Source organism: Chiloscyllium plagiosum, unplaced genomic scaffold (genome assembly GCF_037043375.1).
Source record: "Chiloscyllium plagiosum isolate Xiang-an unplaced genomic scaffold, Cpla_swu_hap1 HiC_scaffold_10, whole genome shotgun sequence".
NCBI lineage: Eukaryota > Metazoa > Chordata > Chondrichthyes > Orectolobiformes > Hemiscylliidae > Chiloscyllium > Chiloscyllium plagiosum.
Genome location: NW_028270148.1, coordinates 53,822,771 through 53,843,512, shown reverse-complemented (window position 1 = coordinate 53,843,512; position 20,742 = coordinate 53,822,771). Strand labels below are relative to the sequence as shown.

Here is a 20,742-nt window from a genome sequence, read left to right as displayed (position 1 = left end):
TCATCCCCGATACCCTCCATCATCCCCGATAACCTCCATCATCCCCGATAACCTCCATCATCCCCTATACCCCCAACACCCCCTACACTCCCTATACCTCCATCATCCCCAATACTCCCCATCACCCCCCACATTCCCTATATCCATATATCCCGCTGCACCCCCCATTAGCTCCTATACCCCATCACCCCCTACACTCCCTATATCCCCATCACCCACTGCACGCCTCTCAACTCCCCCGATATCCTCCCAACACCCTCTATACACCTACCATCACCCCATATGCCCCCATCACCCATATATCCCATCACCCCCTACACCCTTCATCACCTCCTATACCCCCCATCGCCACCTACACTCCCTATACCCTCATCATGCCCTATACCCCCATCACCACCTATACCCCCCATCACCCCTATACCCCCTATAACCTCCATCGCCCCCTATACCCCCCATACTCTCCATCACCCCCTATACGCCCATACCCTCCATCACCCCCTACACTCCTTATACCTCCATAAGCCCCATACCACCATGGGCGGCACAGTGGTTAGCACTGCTGCCTCACAGCGCCAGAGACCCGGGTTCAATTCCCGACTCAGGCGACTGACTGTGTGGAGTTTGCACATTCTCCCCGTGTCTGCGTGGGTTTCCTCCGGGTGCTCCGGTTTCCTCCCACAGTCACAAAGATGTGCGGGTCAGGTGAATTGGCAATGGTAAATTGCCCGTAGTGTTAGGTTAAAGGGGTAGATGTAGGGGTATGGGTGGGTTGCGCTTCGGCGGGTCGGTGTGGACTTGTTGGGCCAAAGGGCCTGTTTCCACACAGTAAGAAATCTAATCTAATCTACCCTCCATCACACCCCTATATCCCCATCACCCCCTATAACCTCCATCACCCCCATCACCCCCTACACTCCCTATATCTCCATCAACCCCTATAACCTCCATCACTCCCTATACCCTCCATCACTCCCTATACCCTCCATCCCCCCATACCCCCCTCACCCCTGTACCCTCCATCACCCCTATACTCCCCATCACCCCCCACATTCCCTATATCCATATATCCCACTGCACCCCACATCAGCCACTATACCCTATCACCCCCTACAATCCCTATATCCCCATCACCCACTGCACGCCATCCAACATCCCCATACCCTCCCAACACCCTCTATACCCCTTCCATCACCCCATATACCCCCATCACCCCATATACCCAATCACCCCCTATACCCCCTATAACCTCCACACCTCCTATAACCTCCATCATCCCCGATAACCTCCATCACCCCCTACACTCCCTATACCTAATCTCCATCACCCCCATAACCTCCATCACCCCCATAACCTTCATCACCCCCATACCCTCCATCATTGCCTATACCCCCCTCACCCCCTATACCCTCCATCACCCCATCACCCCCTATACCCCCATCACCCCCCCACACCCCCTATATCCCCATATCCCACTGCACCCCCCATCAGCCCATATACCCACTGCACCCCTCCCAACACCCTCTATACTCCTCCCAATACCCCACCATAGCCCTATCACCCCATATACCCCATCACACTGTATACCTCCATCACCCCTTACACCCCCTATACCCTCCATCACCCCTATACCCTCCATCACCCCCTATACCCTCCATCCCCCCCTATACCCTCCATCACCCCCTATACCCTCCATCACCCCCTATACCCTCCATCACCCCCTATATCCTCCATCACCCCCTATATCCTCCATCACCCCCTATATCCTCCATCACCCCCTATATCCTCCATCACCACCTATACCCCCATCACTCCCTATACCCCCATCACTCTCTATACCCCCATCACTCTCTATACCCCCATCACCTCCTATACCCCCATCACCCCCTATACCCCCATCACCTCCTATAACCCCCACACCCTCCATTACCCCCTATAACCTCCATCACCCCCTATACCCCTATAACCTCCAACAGCTCTTATACCCCCATACCCTCCATCATCCTGTATACCCCCCTCACCCCCTATACCCTTCCTCACCCCTATACCCTTCCTCACCCCTATACCCTCCATCACCCCTATACCCTCCATCACCCCCTGTACCCCCCATCACTCCTATACCCTCCATCACCCCCTATACCTCATCACCCCCAAACTCCCTATATCCCCATATCCCAAAACCCCCCCCATCAGCCCCTATACCCCATCACCCTCTACACTCCGTATATCCCCATCACGCACTGCACCCCTCCCAACACCCCTATACCCCTCCCAACACACCCTATACCCCTCCCAACACACCCTATAGCCCTCCCATCGCCCCTATACCTCTCCCAACACCCCCATACCCCTCCCATCACCCCATAAACTCCCACCCCCTATACCCCCATCACCCCCTATACCCCCATCACCCCCTACACTCCCTATACCCCCATCACCTCCTATACCCCCATCACCCCATACCCCCCATAACCTCCATCGCCCCATACCCCCCATACACTCCATCACCCCCTATACCCCCCATACCCTCCATCATCCCCGATAACCTCCATCATCCCCTATATCCCCACCAACCCCTACACTTCCTATACCTCCATCACCCCTTATAAAGTCCATCACCCCCCACATTCCCTATATGCATATATCCCACTGCACCCCCACATCAGCCCCTATACCCCATCACCCCCTACACTCCCTATATCCCCATCATCCACTGCACGCCTCCCAACACCCCCAATACCCTCCCAACACCCTCTATACCCCTACCATCACCCCATATAAGCCCATCACCACATATACCCCCATCACCACCTATACCCCCCATCACCTCTATAACCCCTATAACCTCCATCGCCCCCTATACCCCCCATACACTCCATCACCCCCTATAACCTCCATCACCCCCTATACGCCCATACCCTCCATCACCCCCGATAACCTCCATCACCCCCTACACTCCCTATACCTCCATCAGCCCCATACCCTCCATCACACCCCCTATACCCCCATCACCCCCCATAACCTCCATCACCCCCATACCTCCCATACCGTCCATCACCCCTTATACACCCATAACCTCCATTTCCCCTATACCCCATCACCCCTGTACCCTCCATCACCCCCATACCCCATCAACCCCTTACCCTCCATCACTCCCCCATACCCTTATCACCCCCTACACTCCCTATACCTCCATCACCCCCTATAACCTCCATCAATCCCTATATCCTCCATCACTCCCTATACTCTCCATCGCCTGACTATACCTCCCTCACCCCTATACCCTCCATCGCCCCTATACTCCCAATCACCCCCCACATTCCCTATATCCATATATCCCACTGCACCCCCCATCAGCCCCTATACTCCCTATACCTCCATCACCCCCATAACCTCCATCACTCCCTATACCCTCCCTCACCTCTATACCCTCCATCGCCCCCTATACTCCCCATCACCCCCCACATTCACTATATCCATGTATCCCACTGCACCCCGCATCAGCCCCTATACCCTATCACCCCTACACTCCCTATATCCCCATCACCCACTGCACGCCACCCAACACCCCCATACCCTTCCAACACCCTCTATACCCCCCCATCACCCCATATACCCCCATCACCCCATATACCCCCATCACCCCATATACCCCCATCACCCCATATACCCCCATCACCCCATGTGCCCCCATCACCCCATGTGCCCCCATCACCCCTATACTCTCCATGGCCCCTATACCCCCATCACCCCCTATACTCCCCATCGCCACCTACACTCCCTATACCCTCATCATCCCCTATACTCCCATCACCACATATACCCCCCATCACCACCTATACCCCCTATCACCCCTATACCCCCATAACCTCCATCACTCCCTATACGCCCATACCCTCCAACACCCCCTACACTCCCTATACCTCCATAAGCCCCATACCCTCCATCACACCCCTATACCCCCATCACCCCCTATAACCTCCATCACCCCCATATGTCCCATACCATCCATCACCCCCTATACCCCCATAACCTCCATCTCCCCCTATACCCCATCACCCCCTATACCCTCCAAAACCGCCCATACCCCCATCACCCCCTACACTCCCTATATCTCCATCACCCCCTACACTCCCTATATCTCCATCACCCCCTATAACCTCCATCACCCCCTATAACCTCCATCAATCCCTATACCCTCCATCACTCCCTTTACTCTCTATCACCCCCTATACCCCCCTCACCCCTATACCCTCCTCGACCCTATTCTCCCCATCAGCCCCCACATTCCCTATATCCAAATATCCCACTGCACCCCCCATCAGCCCTTACACTCCCTATACCTCCATCACTCCCTATACCCTCCCTCACCTCGATACCCTCCATCACCCCTATACTCCCCATCACCCCCCACATTCCCTATATCCATATATCCCACTGCACCCCGCATCAGCCCCTATACCCTATCACCCCCTACACTTCCTATATCCCCATCACCCACTGCACGCCACCCAACACCCCCATACCCTCCCAACACCCTCTATACCCCTCCCATCACCCCATATACCCCCATCACCCCATATACACTCATCACCCCATATACCCCATCACCCCCTATAACCTCCATCACCCCCTATACCCCCCATACACTCTATCACCCCCTATACCCCCTATAGCCTCCATCACCCCCTATAACCTCCATCATCCCCGATATCCTCCATCACCCCCTACACTCCCTTTACCTTCATCACCCCCATAACCTTCATCACCCCCATAACCTTCATCACCCCCATAACCTCCCTCACCCCCATAACCTCCCTCACCCCCTATACCTCCCTCACCCCCTATACCCTCCATCACCCCTATACCCCCATCAACCCCCACACTCCCTATATACCCATATCCCACTGCACCCCCCATCAGCCCCTATACCTGATCACCCACTGCACTCCCTATATCCCCATCGCCCACTGCACGCCACCCAACACCCCCATACCCTTCCAACACCCTCTATACCCCTCCCATCACCCCATATAACCCCATCACACCATATACCCCCATCACCCCATATACCCCATCACCCCCTATACTCTCCATCACCCCTATACCCCCATCACCCCCTACACCCCCCATCGCCACCTACACTTCCTATACCCCCATCATCCCCTACACCCCCCATCACCACCTACACTCCCTATACCCTCATCATCCCCTATACCCCCATCACCACATATACCCCGCCATCACCACCTATACCCCCCATTGCCCCTATACCCCCTATAACCTCCATCGCCCCCTATACGCCCATACCCTCCATCACCCCCTACACTCCCTATACCTCCATGAGTCCCATACCCTCCATCACACCCCTATACCCCCATCACCCCCTATAACCTCCATCACACCCATACGTCCCATACCATCCATCACCCCCTATACCTCCATAACCTCCATCTCCCCCTATACCCTCCATCACCCCCTATACCCTCCATCACCCCCTATACCCTCCATCACCCCCTATACCCTCCATTACCCCCCATCACCCCCTACACTCCCTATATCTCCATCACCCCCTATAACCTCCATCACTCCCTATACCCTCCGTCACCCCCTATACCCCCCTCATCCCTATACTCTCCATCGACCCTATTCTCCCCATCTCCCCCCACATTCCCTATATCCAAATATCCCACTGCACCCCCCATCAGCCTTTACACTCCCCATACCTCCATCACCCCCATAACCTCCATCACTCCCTATACCCTCCCTCACCTCTATACCCTCCATCACCCCATGCTCCCCATCACCCCCCACATTCCCTATATCCGTATATCCCACTGCACCCCACATCAGCCCCTATACCCTATCACCCCCTACACTCCCTATATCCCCATCACCCACTGCACGCCTCCCAACACCCTCTATACCCCTCCTATCACCCCATATACTCCCATCACCCCATATACTCCCATCACCCCATATACCCCATCACCCCCTATAACCTCCATCACCCCCTATACCCCCTATAACCTCCATCATCTCCGAAAACCTCCATCACCCCCTATACCCCCATCACTCCCTACACTCCCTATACCTACATCACCCCCATAACCTTCATCACCCCGATACCCTCCATCACCCCCTATACCCTCCATCACCCCCTATACCCCCATCACCCCCCACACTCCCTATATCCCCATATCCCACTGCACCCCCCATCAGCTCCTATACCTCATCACCCACTGCACCCCTCCCAACACCCTCTATACTCCTCCCAATACCCCATATCCTTCCCATCACCCCACCTTAGCCCTATCACCCCATATACCCCCATAACACTGTATACCGCCATCACCCCCTATACCCTCCATCACCCCCTATACCCTCCATCACCCCTATACCCTCCATCACCCCCTATACCCACATCACCCCCCACACTCCCTATATCCCCATATCCCACTGCACCCCCCATCAGCTCCTATACCTCATCACCCACTGCACCCCTCCCAACACCCCCAAACCCTCCCAACACCCTCTATACTCCTCCCAATACCCCCATATCCTTCCCATCACCCCACCTTAGCCCTATCACCCCATATACCCCCATCACACTGTATACCGCCATCACCCCCTATACCCTCCATCACCCCCTATACCCTCCATCACCCCCTATACCCTCCATCACCACCTTATACACCCATTACCCCCTGCACCCCTATACCCCACATCATCCCCTATACCTCCATCATCCCCTATACCCCCATCATCCCCATCACCTCCTATACCCCCATCACCTCCTATACCCCCATCACCTCCTATACCCCCCATACCCTCCATTACCCCCTATAACTTCCATCACCCCCTATACCCCCGATACACTCCATCACCCCCTATACCCCCCATACCCTCCATCATCCCCGATAACCTCCATCATCCCCTATATCCCCATCACCCCCTACACTTCCTATACCTCCATCACCCCTTATAAACTCCATCACCCCCTATACTCCCCATCACCCTCCACATACCCTATATCCATATATCCCACTGCACCCCCCCATCAGCCCGTATACCCCATCACCCCCTACAATCCCTATATCCCCATCATCCACTGCACACCTCTCAACTCCTCCGATATCCTCCCAACACCCTCTATACCCCTACCATCACCCCATATGCCCCCATCACCCATATGCCCCCATCACCCATATATCCCATCACCCCCTACACCCTCCATCACCCCCTATACCCTCCCAACACCCTCTATACCCCTACCATCACCCCATATACCCCCATCACCATCTATACCCCCCATCACCCCTATACCCCCCATAACCTCCATCGCCCCCTATACCCCCCATACACTCCATCACCCCCGATAACCTCCATCACCCCCTACACTCCCTATACTTCCATCAGCCCCATACCTTCCATCACACCCCCTATACCCCCATCATCCCCTATAACCTCCATCACCCCCATACCTCCCATAGCGTCCATCACCCCCTATACACCCATAACCTCCATCTCCCCTATACTCCATCACGCCTATACCCTCCATCACCCCCATATCCCATCAACCCCTTACCCTCCATCACCCCCCCCATACCCCCATCAATCCCTATACCCTCCATCAATCCCTATACCCTCCATTAATCCCTATACCATCCATCACCCCCTATACCCTCCATCACCCCCTATACCCACCTCACCCCTATACCCTCCATCGCCCCCTATACTCCCAATCACCCCCCACATTCCCTATATCCATATATCCCACTGCACCCCCCATCAGCCCCTGCACTCCCTATACTTCCATCACCCCCATAACCTCCATCACTCCCTATACCCTCCCTCACCTCTATACCCTCCATCACCCCCTATACTCCCCATCACCCCCCACATTCACTCTATCCATATATCCCACTGCACCCCGCATCAGCCCCTATACCCTATCGCCCCCTTCACTCCCTATATCCCCATCACCCACTGCACGCCACCCAACACCCCCATACCCTCCCAACACCCTCTGTACGCCTCCCAACACCCTCTGTACGCCTCCCAACACCCTCTATACGCCTCCCAACACTCTCTATACCCCTCCCAACACCCTCTATACCCCTCCCAACACCCTCTATACCCCTCCCAACACCCTCTATACCCCTCCCATCACCCCAAATACCCCATCACCCCAAATACCCCCATCACCCCAAACACCCCCATCACCCCAAACACCCCCATCACCCCAAACACCCCCATCACCCCAAACACCCCCATCACCCCAAACACCCCCATCACCCCAAACACCCCCATCACCCCAAACACCCCCATCACCCCAAACACCCCCATCACCCCAAACACCCCCATCACCCCAAACACCCCCATCACCCCAAACACCCCCATCACCCCAAACACCCCCATCACCCCAAACACCCCCATCACCCCAAACACCCCCATCACCCCAAACACCCCCATCACCCCAAACACCCCCATCACCCCAAACACCCCCATCACCCCAAACACCCCCATCACCCCAAACACCCCCATCACCCCAAACACCCCCATCACCCCAAACACCCCCATCACCCCAAACACCCCCATCACCCCAAACACCCCCATCACCCCAAACACCCCCATCACCCCAAACACCCCCAAACACCCCCATCACCCCATACACCCCCATCACCTCTTATACCCGCATCACCCCCTACACCCCATCACCTCCTATAACCTCCATCACCCCTATACCCCCTTTAATCTCCATCACCCCTATACCCCCTTTAATCTCCATCACCCCTTATAACCTCAATCATCCCCGATAACCTCCATCACCCCCTATACCCCCATCATCCCCCTATAACCTCCATCACCCCCTATACCCCCATCATCCCCCTATACCTCCATCATCTCCATAACCTCCATCACCCCCCATAACCTCCATCACCCCCCATAACCTCCATCACCCCCCATAACCTCCATCACCCCCTATACCCTCCATCACCCCCTATACCCTCCATCACCTCCTAAACCCACCATCACCCCATACCCCCATTACCCCCCACACTCCCTATATCCCCATATCCCACTGCACCCCCCATCAGCCCTTACACTCCCTATACCTCCATCACTCCCTATACCCTCCCTCACCTCGATACCCTCCATCACCCCTATACTCCCCATCACCCCCCACATTCCCTATATCCATATATCCCACTGCACCCCGCATCAGCCCCTATACCCTATCACCCCCTACACTTCCTATATCCCCATCACCCACTGCACGCCACCCAACACCCCCATACCCTCCCAACACCCTCTATACCCCTCCCATCACCCCATATACCCCCATCACCCCATATACACTCATCACCCCATATACCCCATCACCCCCTATAACCTCCATCACCCCCTATACCCCCCATACACTCTATCACCCCCTATACCCCCTATAGCCTCCATCACCCCCTATAACCTCCATCATCCCCGATATCCTCCATCACCCCCTACACTCCCTTTACCTTCATCACCCCCATAACCTTCATCACCCCCATAACCTTCATCACCCCCATAACCTCCCTCACCCCCTATACCTCCCTCACCCCCTATACCCTCCATCACCCCCTATACCCCCATCAACCCCCACACTCCCTATATACCCATATCCCACTGCACCCCCCATCAGCCCCTATACCTGATCACCCACTGCACTCCCTATATCCCCATCGCCCACTGCACGCCACCCAACACCCCCATACCCTTCCAACACCCTCTATACCCCTCCCATCACCCCATATAACCCCATCACACCATATACCCCCATCACCCCATATACCCCATCACCCCCTATACTCTCCATCACCCCTATACCCCCTACACCCCCCATCGCCACCTACACTTCCTATACCCCCATCATCCCCTACACCCCCCATCACCACCTACACTCCCTATACCCTCATCATCCCCTATACCCCCATCACCACATATACCCCGCCATCACCACCTATACCCCCCATTGCCCCTATACCCCCTATAACCTCCATCGCCCCCTATACGCCCATACCCTCCATCACCCCCTACACTCCCTATACCTCCATGAGTCCCATACCCTCCATCACACCCCTATACCCCCATCACCCCCTATAACCTCCATCACACCCATACGTCCCATACCATCCATCACCCCCTATACCTCCATAACCTCCATCTCCCCCTATACCCTCCATCACCCCCTATACCCTCCATCACCCCCTATACCCTCCATTACCCCCCATCACCCCCTACACTCCCTATATCTCCATCACCCCCTATAACCTCCATCACTCCCTATACCCTCCGTCACCCCCTATACCCCCCTCATCCCTATACTCTCCATCGACCCTATTCTCCCCATCTCCCCCCACATTCCCTATATCCAAATATCCCACTGCACCCCCCATCAGCCCTTACACTCCCCATACCTCCATCACCCCCATAACCTCCATCACTCCCTATACCCTCCCTCACCTCTATACCCTCCATCACCCCATGCTCCCCATCACCCCCCACATTCCCTATATCCGTATATCCCACTGCACCCCACATCAGCCCCTATACCCTATCACCCCCTACACTCCCTATATCCCCATCACCCACTGCACGCCTCCCAACACCCTCTATACCCCTCCTATCACCCCATATACTCCCATCACCCCATATACTCCCATCACCCCATATACTCCCATCACCCCATATACCCCATCACCCCCTATAACCTCCATCACCCCCTATACCCCCTATAACCTCCATCATCCCCGAAAACCTCCATCACCCCCTATACGCCCATACCCTCCATCACCCCCGATAACCTCCATCACCCCCTACACTCCCTATACCTCCATCAGCCCCATACCCTCCATCACACCCCCTATACCCCCATCACCCCCCATAACCTCCATCACCCCCATACCTCCCATACCGTCCATCACCCCTTATACACCCATAACCTCCATTTCCCCTATACCCCATCACCCCTGTACCCTCCATCACCCCCATACCCCATCAACCCCTTACCCTCCATCACTCCCCCATACCCTTATCACCCCCTACACTCCCTATACCTCCATCACCCCCTATAACCTCCATCAATCCCTATATCCTCCATCACTCCCTATACTCTCCATCGCCTGACTATACCTCCCTCACCCCTATACCCTCCATCGCCCCTATACTCCCAATCACCCCCCACATTCCCTATATCCATATATCCCACTGCACCCCCCATCAGCCCCTATACTCCCTATACCTCCATCACCCCCATAACCTCCATCACTCCCTATACCCTCCCTCACCTCTATACCCTCCATCGCCCCCTATACTCCCCATCACCCCCCACATTCACTATATCCATGTATCCCACTGCACCCCGCATCAGCCCCTATACCCTATCACCCCTACACTCCCTATATCCCCATCACCCACTGCACGCCACCCAACACCCCCATACCCTTCCAACACCCCCTATACCCCCTATAACCTCCATCATCCCCGAAAACCTCCATCACCCCCTATACCCCCATCACTCCCTACACTCCCTATACCTACATCACCCCCATAACCTTCATCACCCCGATACCCTCCATCACCCCCTATACCCTCCATCACCCCCTATACCCCCATCACCCCCCACACTCCCTATATCCCCATATCCCACTGCACCCCCCATCAGCTCCTATACCTCATCACCCACTGCACCCCTCCCAACACCCTCTATACTCCTCCCAATACCCCATATCCTTCCCATCACCCCACCTTAGCCCTATCACCCCATATACCCCCATAACACTGTATACCGCCATCACCCCCTATACCCTCCATCACCCCCTATACCCTCCATCACCCCTATACCCTCCATCACCCCCTATACCCACATCACCCCCCACACTCCCTATATCCCCATATCCCACTGCACCCCCCATCAGCTCCTATACCTCATCACCCACTGCACCCCTCCCAACACCCCCAAACCCTCCCAACACCCTCTATACTCCTCCCAATACCCCCATATCCTTCCCATCACCCCACCTTAGCCCTATCACCCCATATACCCCCATCACACTGTATACCGCCATCACCCCCTATACCCTCCATCACCCCCTATACCCTCCATCACCCCCTATACCCTCCATCACCCCCTATACCCTCCATCACCACCTTATACACCCATTACCCCCTGCACCCCTATACCCCACATCATCCCCTATACCCCCATCATCCCCATCACCTCCTATACCCCCATCACCTCCTATACCCCCCATACCCTCCATTACCCCCTATAACTTCCATCACCCCCTATACCCCCGATACACTCCATCACCCCCTATACCCCCCATACCCTCCATCATCCCCGATAACCTCCATCATCCCCTATATCCCCATCACCCCCTACACTTCCTATACCTCCATCACCCCTTATAAACTCCATCACCCCCTATACTCCCCATCACCCTCCACATACCCTATATCCATATATCCCACTGCACCCCCCCATCAGCCCGTATACCCCATCACCCCCTACAATCCCTATATCCCCATCATCCACTGCACACCTCTCAACTCCTCCGATATCCTCCCAACACCCTCTATACCCCTACCATCACCCCATATGCCCCCATCACCCATATGCCCCCATCACCCATATATCCCATCACCCCCTACACCCTCCATCACCCCCTATACCCTCCCAACACCCTCTATACCCCTACCATCACCCCATATACCCCCATCACCATCTATACCCCCCATCACCCCTATACCCCCCATAACCTCCATCGCCCCCTATACCCCCCATACACTCCATCACCCCCGATAACCTCCATCACCCCCTACACTCCCTATACTTCCATCAGCCCCATACCCTCCATCACACCCCCTATACCCCCATCATCCCCTATAACCTCCATCACCCCCATACCTCCCATAGCGTCCATCACCCCCTATACACCCATAACCTCCATCTCCCCTATACTCCATCACGCCTATACCCTCCATCACCCCCATATCCCATCAACCCCTTACCCTCCATCACCCCCCCATACCCCCATCAATCCCTATACCCTCCATCAATCCCTATACCCTCCATCAATCCCTATACCCTCCATTAATCCCTATACCATCCATCACCCCCTATACCCTCCATCACCCCCTATACCCACCTCACCCCTATACCCTCCATCGCCCCCTATACTCCCAATCACCCCCCACATTCCCTATATCCATATATCCCACTGCACCCCCCATCATCCCCTGCACTCCCTATACTTCCATCACCCCCATAACCTCCATCACTCCCTATACCCTCCCTCACCTCTATACCCTCCATCACCCCCTATACTCCCCATCACCCCCCACATTCACTCTATCCATATATCCCACTGCACCCCGCATCAGCCCCTATACCCTATCGCCCCCTTCACTCCCTATATCCCCATCACCCACTGCACGCCACCCAACACCCCCATACCCTCCCAACACCCTCTGTACGCCTCCCAACACCCTCTGTACGCCTCCCAACACCCTCTATACGCCTCCCAACACTCTCTATACCCCTCCCAACACCCTCTATACCCCTCCCAACACCCTCTATACCCCTCCCAACACCCTCTATACCCCTCCCATCACCCCAAACACCCCCATCACCCCAAACACCCCCATCACCCCAAACACCCCCATCACCCCAAACACCCCCATCACCCCAAACACCCCCATCACCCCAAACACCCCCATCACCCCAAACACCCCCATCACCCCAAACACCCCCATCACCCCAAACACCCCCATCACCCCAAACACCCCCATCACCCCAAACACCCCCATCACCCCAAACACCCCCATCACCCCAAACACCCCCATCACCCCAAACACCCCCATCACCCCAAACACCCCCATCACCCCAAACACCCCCATCACCCCAAACACCCCCATCACCCCAAACACCCCCATCACCCCAAACACCCCCATCACCCCAAACACCCCCATCACCCCAAACACCCCCATCACCCCAAACACCCCCATCACCCCAAACACCCCCATCACCCCAAACACCCCCATCACCCCAAACACCCCCATCACCCCAAACACCCCCATCACCCCAAACACCCCCATCACCCCAAACACCCCCATCACCCCAAACACCCCCATCACCCCAAACACCCCCATCACCCCAAACACCCCCATCACCCCAAACACCCCCATCACCCCAAACACCCCCATCACCCCAAACACCCCCATCACCCCAAACACCCCCATCACCCCAAACACCCCCATCACCCCAAACACCCCCATCACCCCAAACACCCCCATCACCCCAAACACCCCCATCACCCCAAACACCCCCATCACCCCAAACACCCCCATCACCCCAAACACCCCCATCACCCCAAACACCCCCATCACCTCTTATACCCGCATCACCCCCTACACCCCATCACCTCCTATAACCTCCATCACCCCTATACCCCCTTTAATCTCCATCACCCCTTATAACCTCAATCATCCCCGATAACCTCCATCACCCCCTATACCCCCATCATCCCCCTATAACCTCCATCACCCCCTATAACCCCCATCATCCCCCTATACCTCCATCATCTCCATAACCTCCATCACCCCCCATAACCTCCATCACCCCCCATAACCTCCATCACCCCCCATAACCTCCATCACCCCCTATACCCTCCATCACCCCCTATACCCTCCATCACCTCCTAAACCCACCATCACCCCATACCCCCATTACCCCCCACACTCCCTATATCCCCATATCCCACTGCACCCCCATCAGCCCCTATACCCCATCACCCCCTACACTCCATCACCCCCTACACTCCCTATACCCCATCACGCACTGCACCCCTCCCAACACCCCCATACCCTCCCAACACCCCCATACCCTCCCAACACCCCCATACCCTCCCAACACCCCCATACCCTCCCAACACCCCCATACCCTCCCAACACCCCCATACCCTCCCAACACCCCCATACCCTCCCAACACCCCCATACCCTCCCAACACCCCCATACCCTCCCAACACCGCCATACCCTCCCAACACCGCCATACCCTCCCAACACCGCCATACCCTCCCAACACCGCCATACCCTCCCAACACCGCCATACCCTCCCAACACCGCCATACCCTCCCAACACCGCCATACCCTCCCAACACCGCCATACCCTCCCAACACCGCCATACCCTCCCAACACCGCCATACCCTCCCAACACCGCCATACCCTCCCAACACCGCCATACCCTCCCAACACCGCCATACCCTCCCAACACCGCCATACCCTCCCAACACCGCCATACCCTCCCAACACCGCCATACCCTCCCAACACCGCCATACCCTCCCAACACCGCCATACCCTCCCAACACCGTCATACCCTCCCAACACCGTCATACCCTCCCAACACCGTCATACCCTCCCAACACCGCCATACCCTCCCAACACCGCCATACCCTCCCAACACCGCCATACCCTCCCAACACCGCCATACCCTCCCAACACCGCCATACCCTCCCAACACCGCCATACCCTCCCAACACCGCCATACCCTCCCAACACCGCCATACCCTCCCAACACCGCCATACCCTCCCAACACCGCCATACCCTCCCAACACCGCCATACCCTCCCAACACCGCCATACCCTCCCAACACCGCCATACCCTCCCAACACCGCCATACCCTCCCAACACCGCCATACCCTCCCAACACCCCCATACCCTCCCAACACCCCCATACCCTCCCAACACCCCCATACCCTCCCAACACCCTCTATACACCTCCCAACACCCTCTATACTCCTCCCAACACCCCCTATACCCCATCACCCCCACACTCCCTATATCCCCATATCCCACTGCACCCCCCATCAGCCCCTATACCCCATCACCCCCTACACTCCCTATCCCCCATCACCCCCTACACTCTGTATATCCCCATCACGCACTGCACCCCTCCCAACACCCCCATACCCTCCCAACACCCCCATACCCTCCCAACACCCCCATACCCTCCCAACACCCCCATACCCTCCCAACACCCCCATACCCTCCCAACACCCCCATACCCTCCCAACATCCTCTATACCCCTCCCAACACCCTCTATACCCCTCCCAACACCCCCATGCCCCTCCCATCACCCCATAAACCCCCATCACCCCATAAACCCCCATCACCCCATAAACCCCCATCACCCCCTATACCCCACCATCACCCCCTACACCCCCATCACCCCCTACACCTCATCTCACCCCCATACTCCCTTCACCCATATACCCCATACACCCTCACTCCCTATACCCCCATCACCCCCAAAACCCCATCACCCCCTATACCCCTCATCACCACACATACCCCCAACACAAAATCTCCATACACCCCCACTCACCCCTGTACCCCCAACTCTAAGTCCCCATACACCCCCACTTCACCCCCTCTATATCCCAACCCAAAATCTCGATATACCCCCACACACCCCTTCTACACCCCAACCCTAAATTGCCATACACCCCCACACACCCCTATAACCTCCAGCCCAAAAAGCTCATGCACCTCGATACGCTCCAACCCGAAATCCCCGTACACCCCACTCATCCCGATACTCCCAACCCAAAAACCCCATGCACCCCCATACCCCCAACCCAAATCTCCATACACCCCCACTCATCCCATTTACCCCCAATCCCAAATCCCCATACACCCCCACTCACACCTTATGCCCCCAACACAAAATCCCTACACACACCCCTACTCACCTCCTATACCCCAACCCAAAATCTCCATACACCCCCACTCACACCTTATGCCCCCAACACAAAATCCCTACACACACCCCTACTCACCTCCTATACCCCAACCCAAAATCTCCATACACCCCCTACACTTCCCCCCCCCCCCCCCCAATCTCCGTATCCACTACTCTCACCCCCAATCTCCATACCCATGACACTCACACCATTTTCCATACACCTCTACACTCATCCCCAATCTCCATGCACCCACACTCACCACAATCTCCATACCTCCCACTCACCCCAACCTCCATACCTCCTACACGCACCCCAAACTCCATACACCCTACACTCCCTCCCCAATTTCCACACACCCTAACACTCATCCCCAATCTCCGTACCCCTTACACCCATACCCAATCTCCATACCCCTTACACTCACCTCAATCTCCATATCCCTAACAGTCTCCACCAATCTCCATACCCCCTACACTCACCCCAATCTCCATATCCTGTATATTCACCCTCAATCTCCATACCCCCTACACTCACCATCAATCTCCATACCCCCTACACTCACCACCAACCTCCGTACCCCCACACTAACCCCTTATCTCCATACCCCCAATCTCCATAACCTCTACACTCCCTAAACTCCATACAGCCAACACTTCCCAATTTCCATGCCCCCCGCTCATCCCCAATATCCATACTCTCCGCTCATCCACAATCTCTGTACCCCCCTTCATCCCCAATCTCCATACCCCCCCCCTTCGTCCCCAATCTGTGTTCCCCCCAATCTCCATATCCCATCACACGCTGTCAATCCCCACACCTCCTACACTCACTGCCAATCCCCACACCCCCCTATACTCACCGCCAATCCCCATGCCCCCTACACTCACCGTCAATCCCCATGTCCCCTACACTCACCGCCAATCCCTACACTCACCATCAATCCCCATACCCCCTACACTCATCCCCTGCTCATTCCCAATCTCCGTACCCCCCCATCCCCGATCTCCATACTACCCAACTCAACCCAAATCTCCATATCCTATCACTCACAACCAATTGCCATGCCCTCCCCAATCTTCTTACCTCCCGACTCCCCCAACCTCCATGCCCCCCCCACTCACCGCCAGTCTCCATGCCCCTCCACTCACCCAAATCTTCATACTGCCCCCACCCGCCCCCAATATCCTTACCTCCTACACCCCACAATCTCCATACTGCCTAGATCCCCCAATCTTTGTTCCCACTACACCCCTCAATCTCCATGCTGCGTACATGCTCCAGTCTTCATTCCCCCACACTCCCTAATCTCCATGCTCCCTACGGCACGGTGGCACAGTGGTTAGCACTGTTGCCTCACAGCACCAGAGATCCGGGTTCAATTCCCGCCTCAGGTGACTGACTGTGTGGAGTTTGTACATTCTCCCCGTGTCTGCGTGGGTTTCCTCTGGGTGCTCCGGTTTCCTCCCACAATCCAAAAAATGTGCAGGTTAGGCGAATTGGCCATGCTAAATTGCCCGTAGTGTTAGGTGAAGGGGTAAATGTAGGGGAATGGGTCTGGGTGGGTTACGCTTCGGCAGGTCGGTGTGGACTTGTTGGGCCGAAGGGCCTGTAAGTAATCTAATCTAATCTAATCTAATCTACACCACCAATCTCAATACCCTATACCCCCACCCATCCAATCTGCATACCCCCAACCTCCATGTCCACCCAATTACCCCAACCTCCATGTCCCCACTCACATCCAATGTCAACACTCCGTACATCCTTCCAATATCCATACCCCCTCCACTCCCCAATCTCCATACCCCCAAATCTTAATACTCTCCACTCCCCCAATCTCCACACTCCCAACCCCAATCTTCATACACTTCCCACTCACCCCCAATCACCATACCCATTCGAGTAATACCCAATCTCCATTCCCCCTACATCCCTCAATCTCCATACCCCCTCACTCACCCTAGATCTCCAAACCCACCCCACTCATCCGCAATCTCCAGTTCCCCTACGCTCCCCGATCTCCATATCCCCCAACTCACCCCCAATTTCTATACCCTGTATGCTCCCCAATCTCCATGGCCCCTACACTCACCCCCAATCTCCATGCCCCCTCCACTCCCCAATCTTCATACCCCCTCCACCCCCCAATCATTCACCATCTCCATCCCCCCACTCATCCCCAATCATGAACTCCCCACTCGCTGATCTCTGCACTGCTCTCTGTCTGCACTCCAGGCTGCATCATCTTCCACCACCCCCCATGTCCACAATCCAGATAATCCCCATATACCCTCATACCACACTGCCTACGCTCCATAGCCCCTTGTCCAGTCCATACCCTGCCTGCACTCCAGACTGTACCATCCCCGTCCTTCAACTCTGTCCAGAATTCCCCTCTCCAACATTCCAGACAAACATCCCCAACCTCTGCCTACATGCCATACCCTCCTACAAAACTCCATACCCCCCTTAAATTCCCCACCTGCTGCCTACACTCCCCACCTACCCTCTGCTTGCACTCCAAGCTGCACCATTCCTGTCTTTCGGCTGTATCCAGAATCCCCCCACTCCAGTGAAATCTCCCCATACCCTGCCTATATTCTGGACAAACTCTCCCTTTCCTCACCTACCCACTGCCTACATTCCAAATTGCACCACCACCTTCAGCCTACATCCAGCATCCTGCCAACCCTCCAGACTCTGGCCTACACTCAGAGCATTTCCATTCTGTCAATGGATTGGTGTCCACTTGGGTTGGATATCCTGAGGCACTTTCCAGGAAGCACAACAATATTTTCCAGATCTTCAGTTAAGTTCTCAACACCATAGTATAAACTTCAAAACTATCCCAGTGCATATTAAAACCATTCTAAAATAAAAGCAAATGAAAACCAAGAAAGTAATCATAATCATGCTTTTGAAATACTAGCAGAAGTCCTTCAAAGATTCTTAACTGAGATGAACAATTCAGGCTCCTGTGTAAATCAGCTCAGTATGCTGCTTAATCAGCCATTGTGAAATATAATTGTATTCATGCTTAATGTACTCATTGGAATTATTTTGATCTGTTCTAGGCCTTTTTTTTGTTAGTAAAATCTGTGATTGTCTGGTTTATTATGGAGAGAAGGATAGACAGTGACAGAAGGAAAATTAAGAATCCCAGCACATCTTCAGAAGAACACAAAACAAGAGACAGAGGTACTGATTGTTTTTAATAATTCTGCTATCTGCCATTACTCTCGAACATCAAAATTACAACAGCCCTCTGCCACGAGCCACTACTGGCACTTCCTCAATGCTCTGAAGTTGTGTTTTTGAAGCATTGTCTCTATTTTAGTCACAGGAACCTCTCTGTTTCATTTGTTCTACAATCTGGCATGCATAACTATTGCTCCTAAGTCGGCCTTCAGATTAGAAACATCTCCAGTTGCCCTACCTGTTTTATCATTCAAATGCCTCTAATTTGTTAATTAATTCTAAGTTAATTCTAAATGCCTCTGTGAAATGGGGGTTCTGGCTAGTGAGTGAAAGACAAAAAAAAATTGCTTTCAGTTATAAATTGATTTATGTTTGTTGGGGTCAAGACTGTGGGGTTCAAGTAAGCAAAGATTTTTATTCGAGCATATATACAAGTGAACAGGTCTCTTAAGTCTGAGACCCTGTCTCAACTATACAGTGGAGAAAGTGAGGACTGCAGATGCTGGAGATCAGAGCTTAAAAATGTGTTGCTGGAAAAGCGCAGCAGGTCAGGCAACATCCAAGGAGAATTCAGGAATTCCTGAAGAAGGGCTTATGCCCGAAACGTCAATTCTCCTCCTTGGATGCTGCCTGACCTGCTGCGCTTTTCCAGCAAAACATTTTTAAGCTCAACTATACGGTGTGTGACACATATTAAAAGCACTCAAGTCCCTGTTTCCTCCGTAACATATTTTCACAATTTCAGGACACATCAAC

At 54.9% G+C, this 20,742-nt stretch overlaps 1 protein-coding gene across 2 annotated transcripts in view; it reads left to right on the top strand.

The window, feature by feature from the left end:
• The window catches only part of LOC122552853 (uncharacterized), a 63,150-nt gene that overhangs the window by 19,806 nt on the left and 22,602 nt on the right, over nucleotides 1-20,742 (top strand). For both annotated transcript variants that reach the window (XM_087991352.1, XM_043695894.2), the window contains exon 2: nucleotides 19,863-19,986. In XM_087991352.1, the coding sequence (XP_087847478.1) occupies nucleotides 19,905-19,986 (82 nt within the window). In that variant the 5' untranslated portion in view covers nucleotides 19,863-19,904. The remainder of the gene's footprint in view (nucleotides 1-19,862; nucleotides 19,987-20,742) is intronic.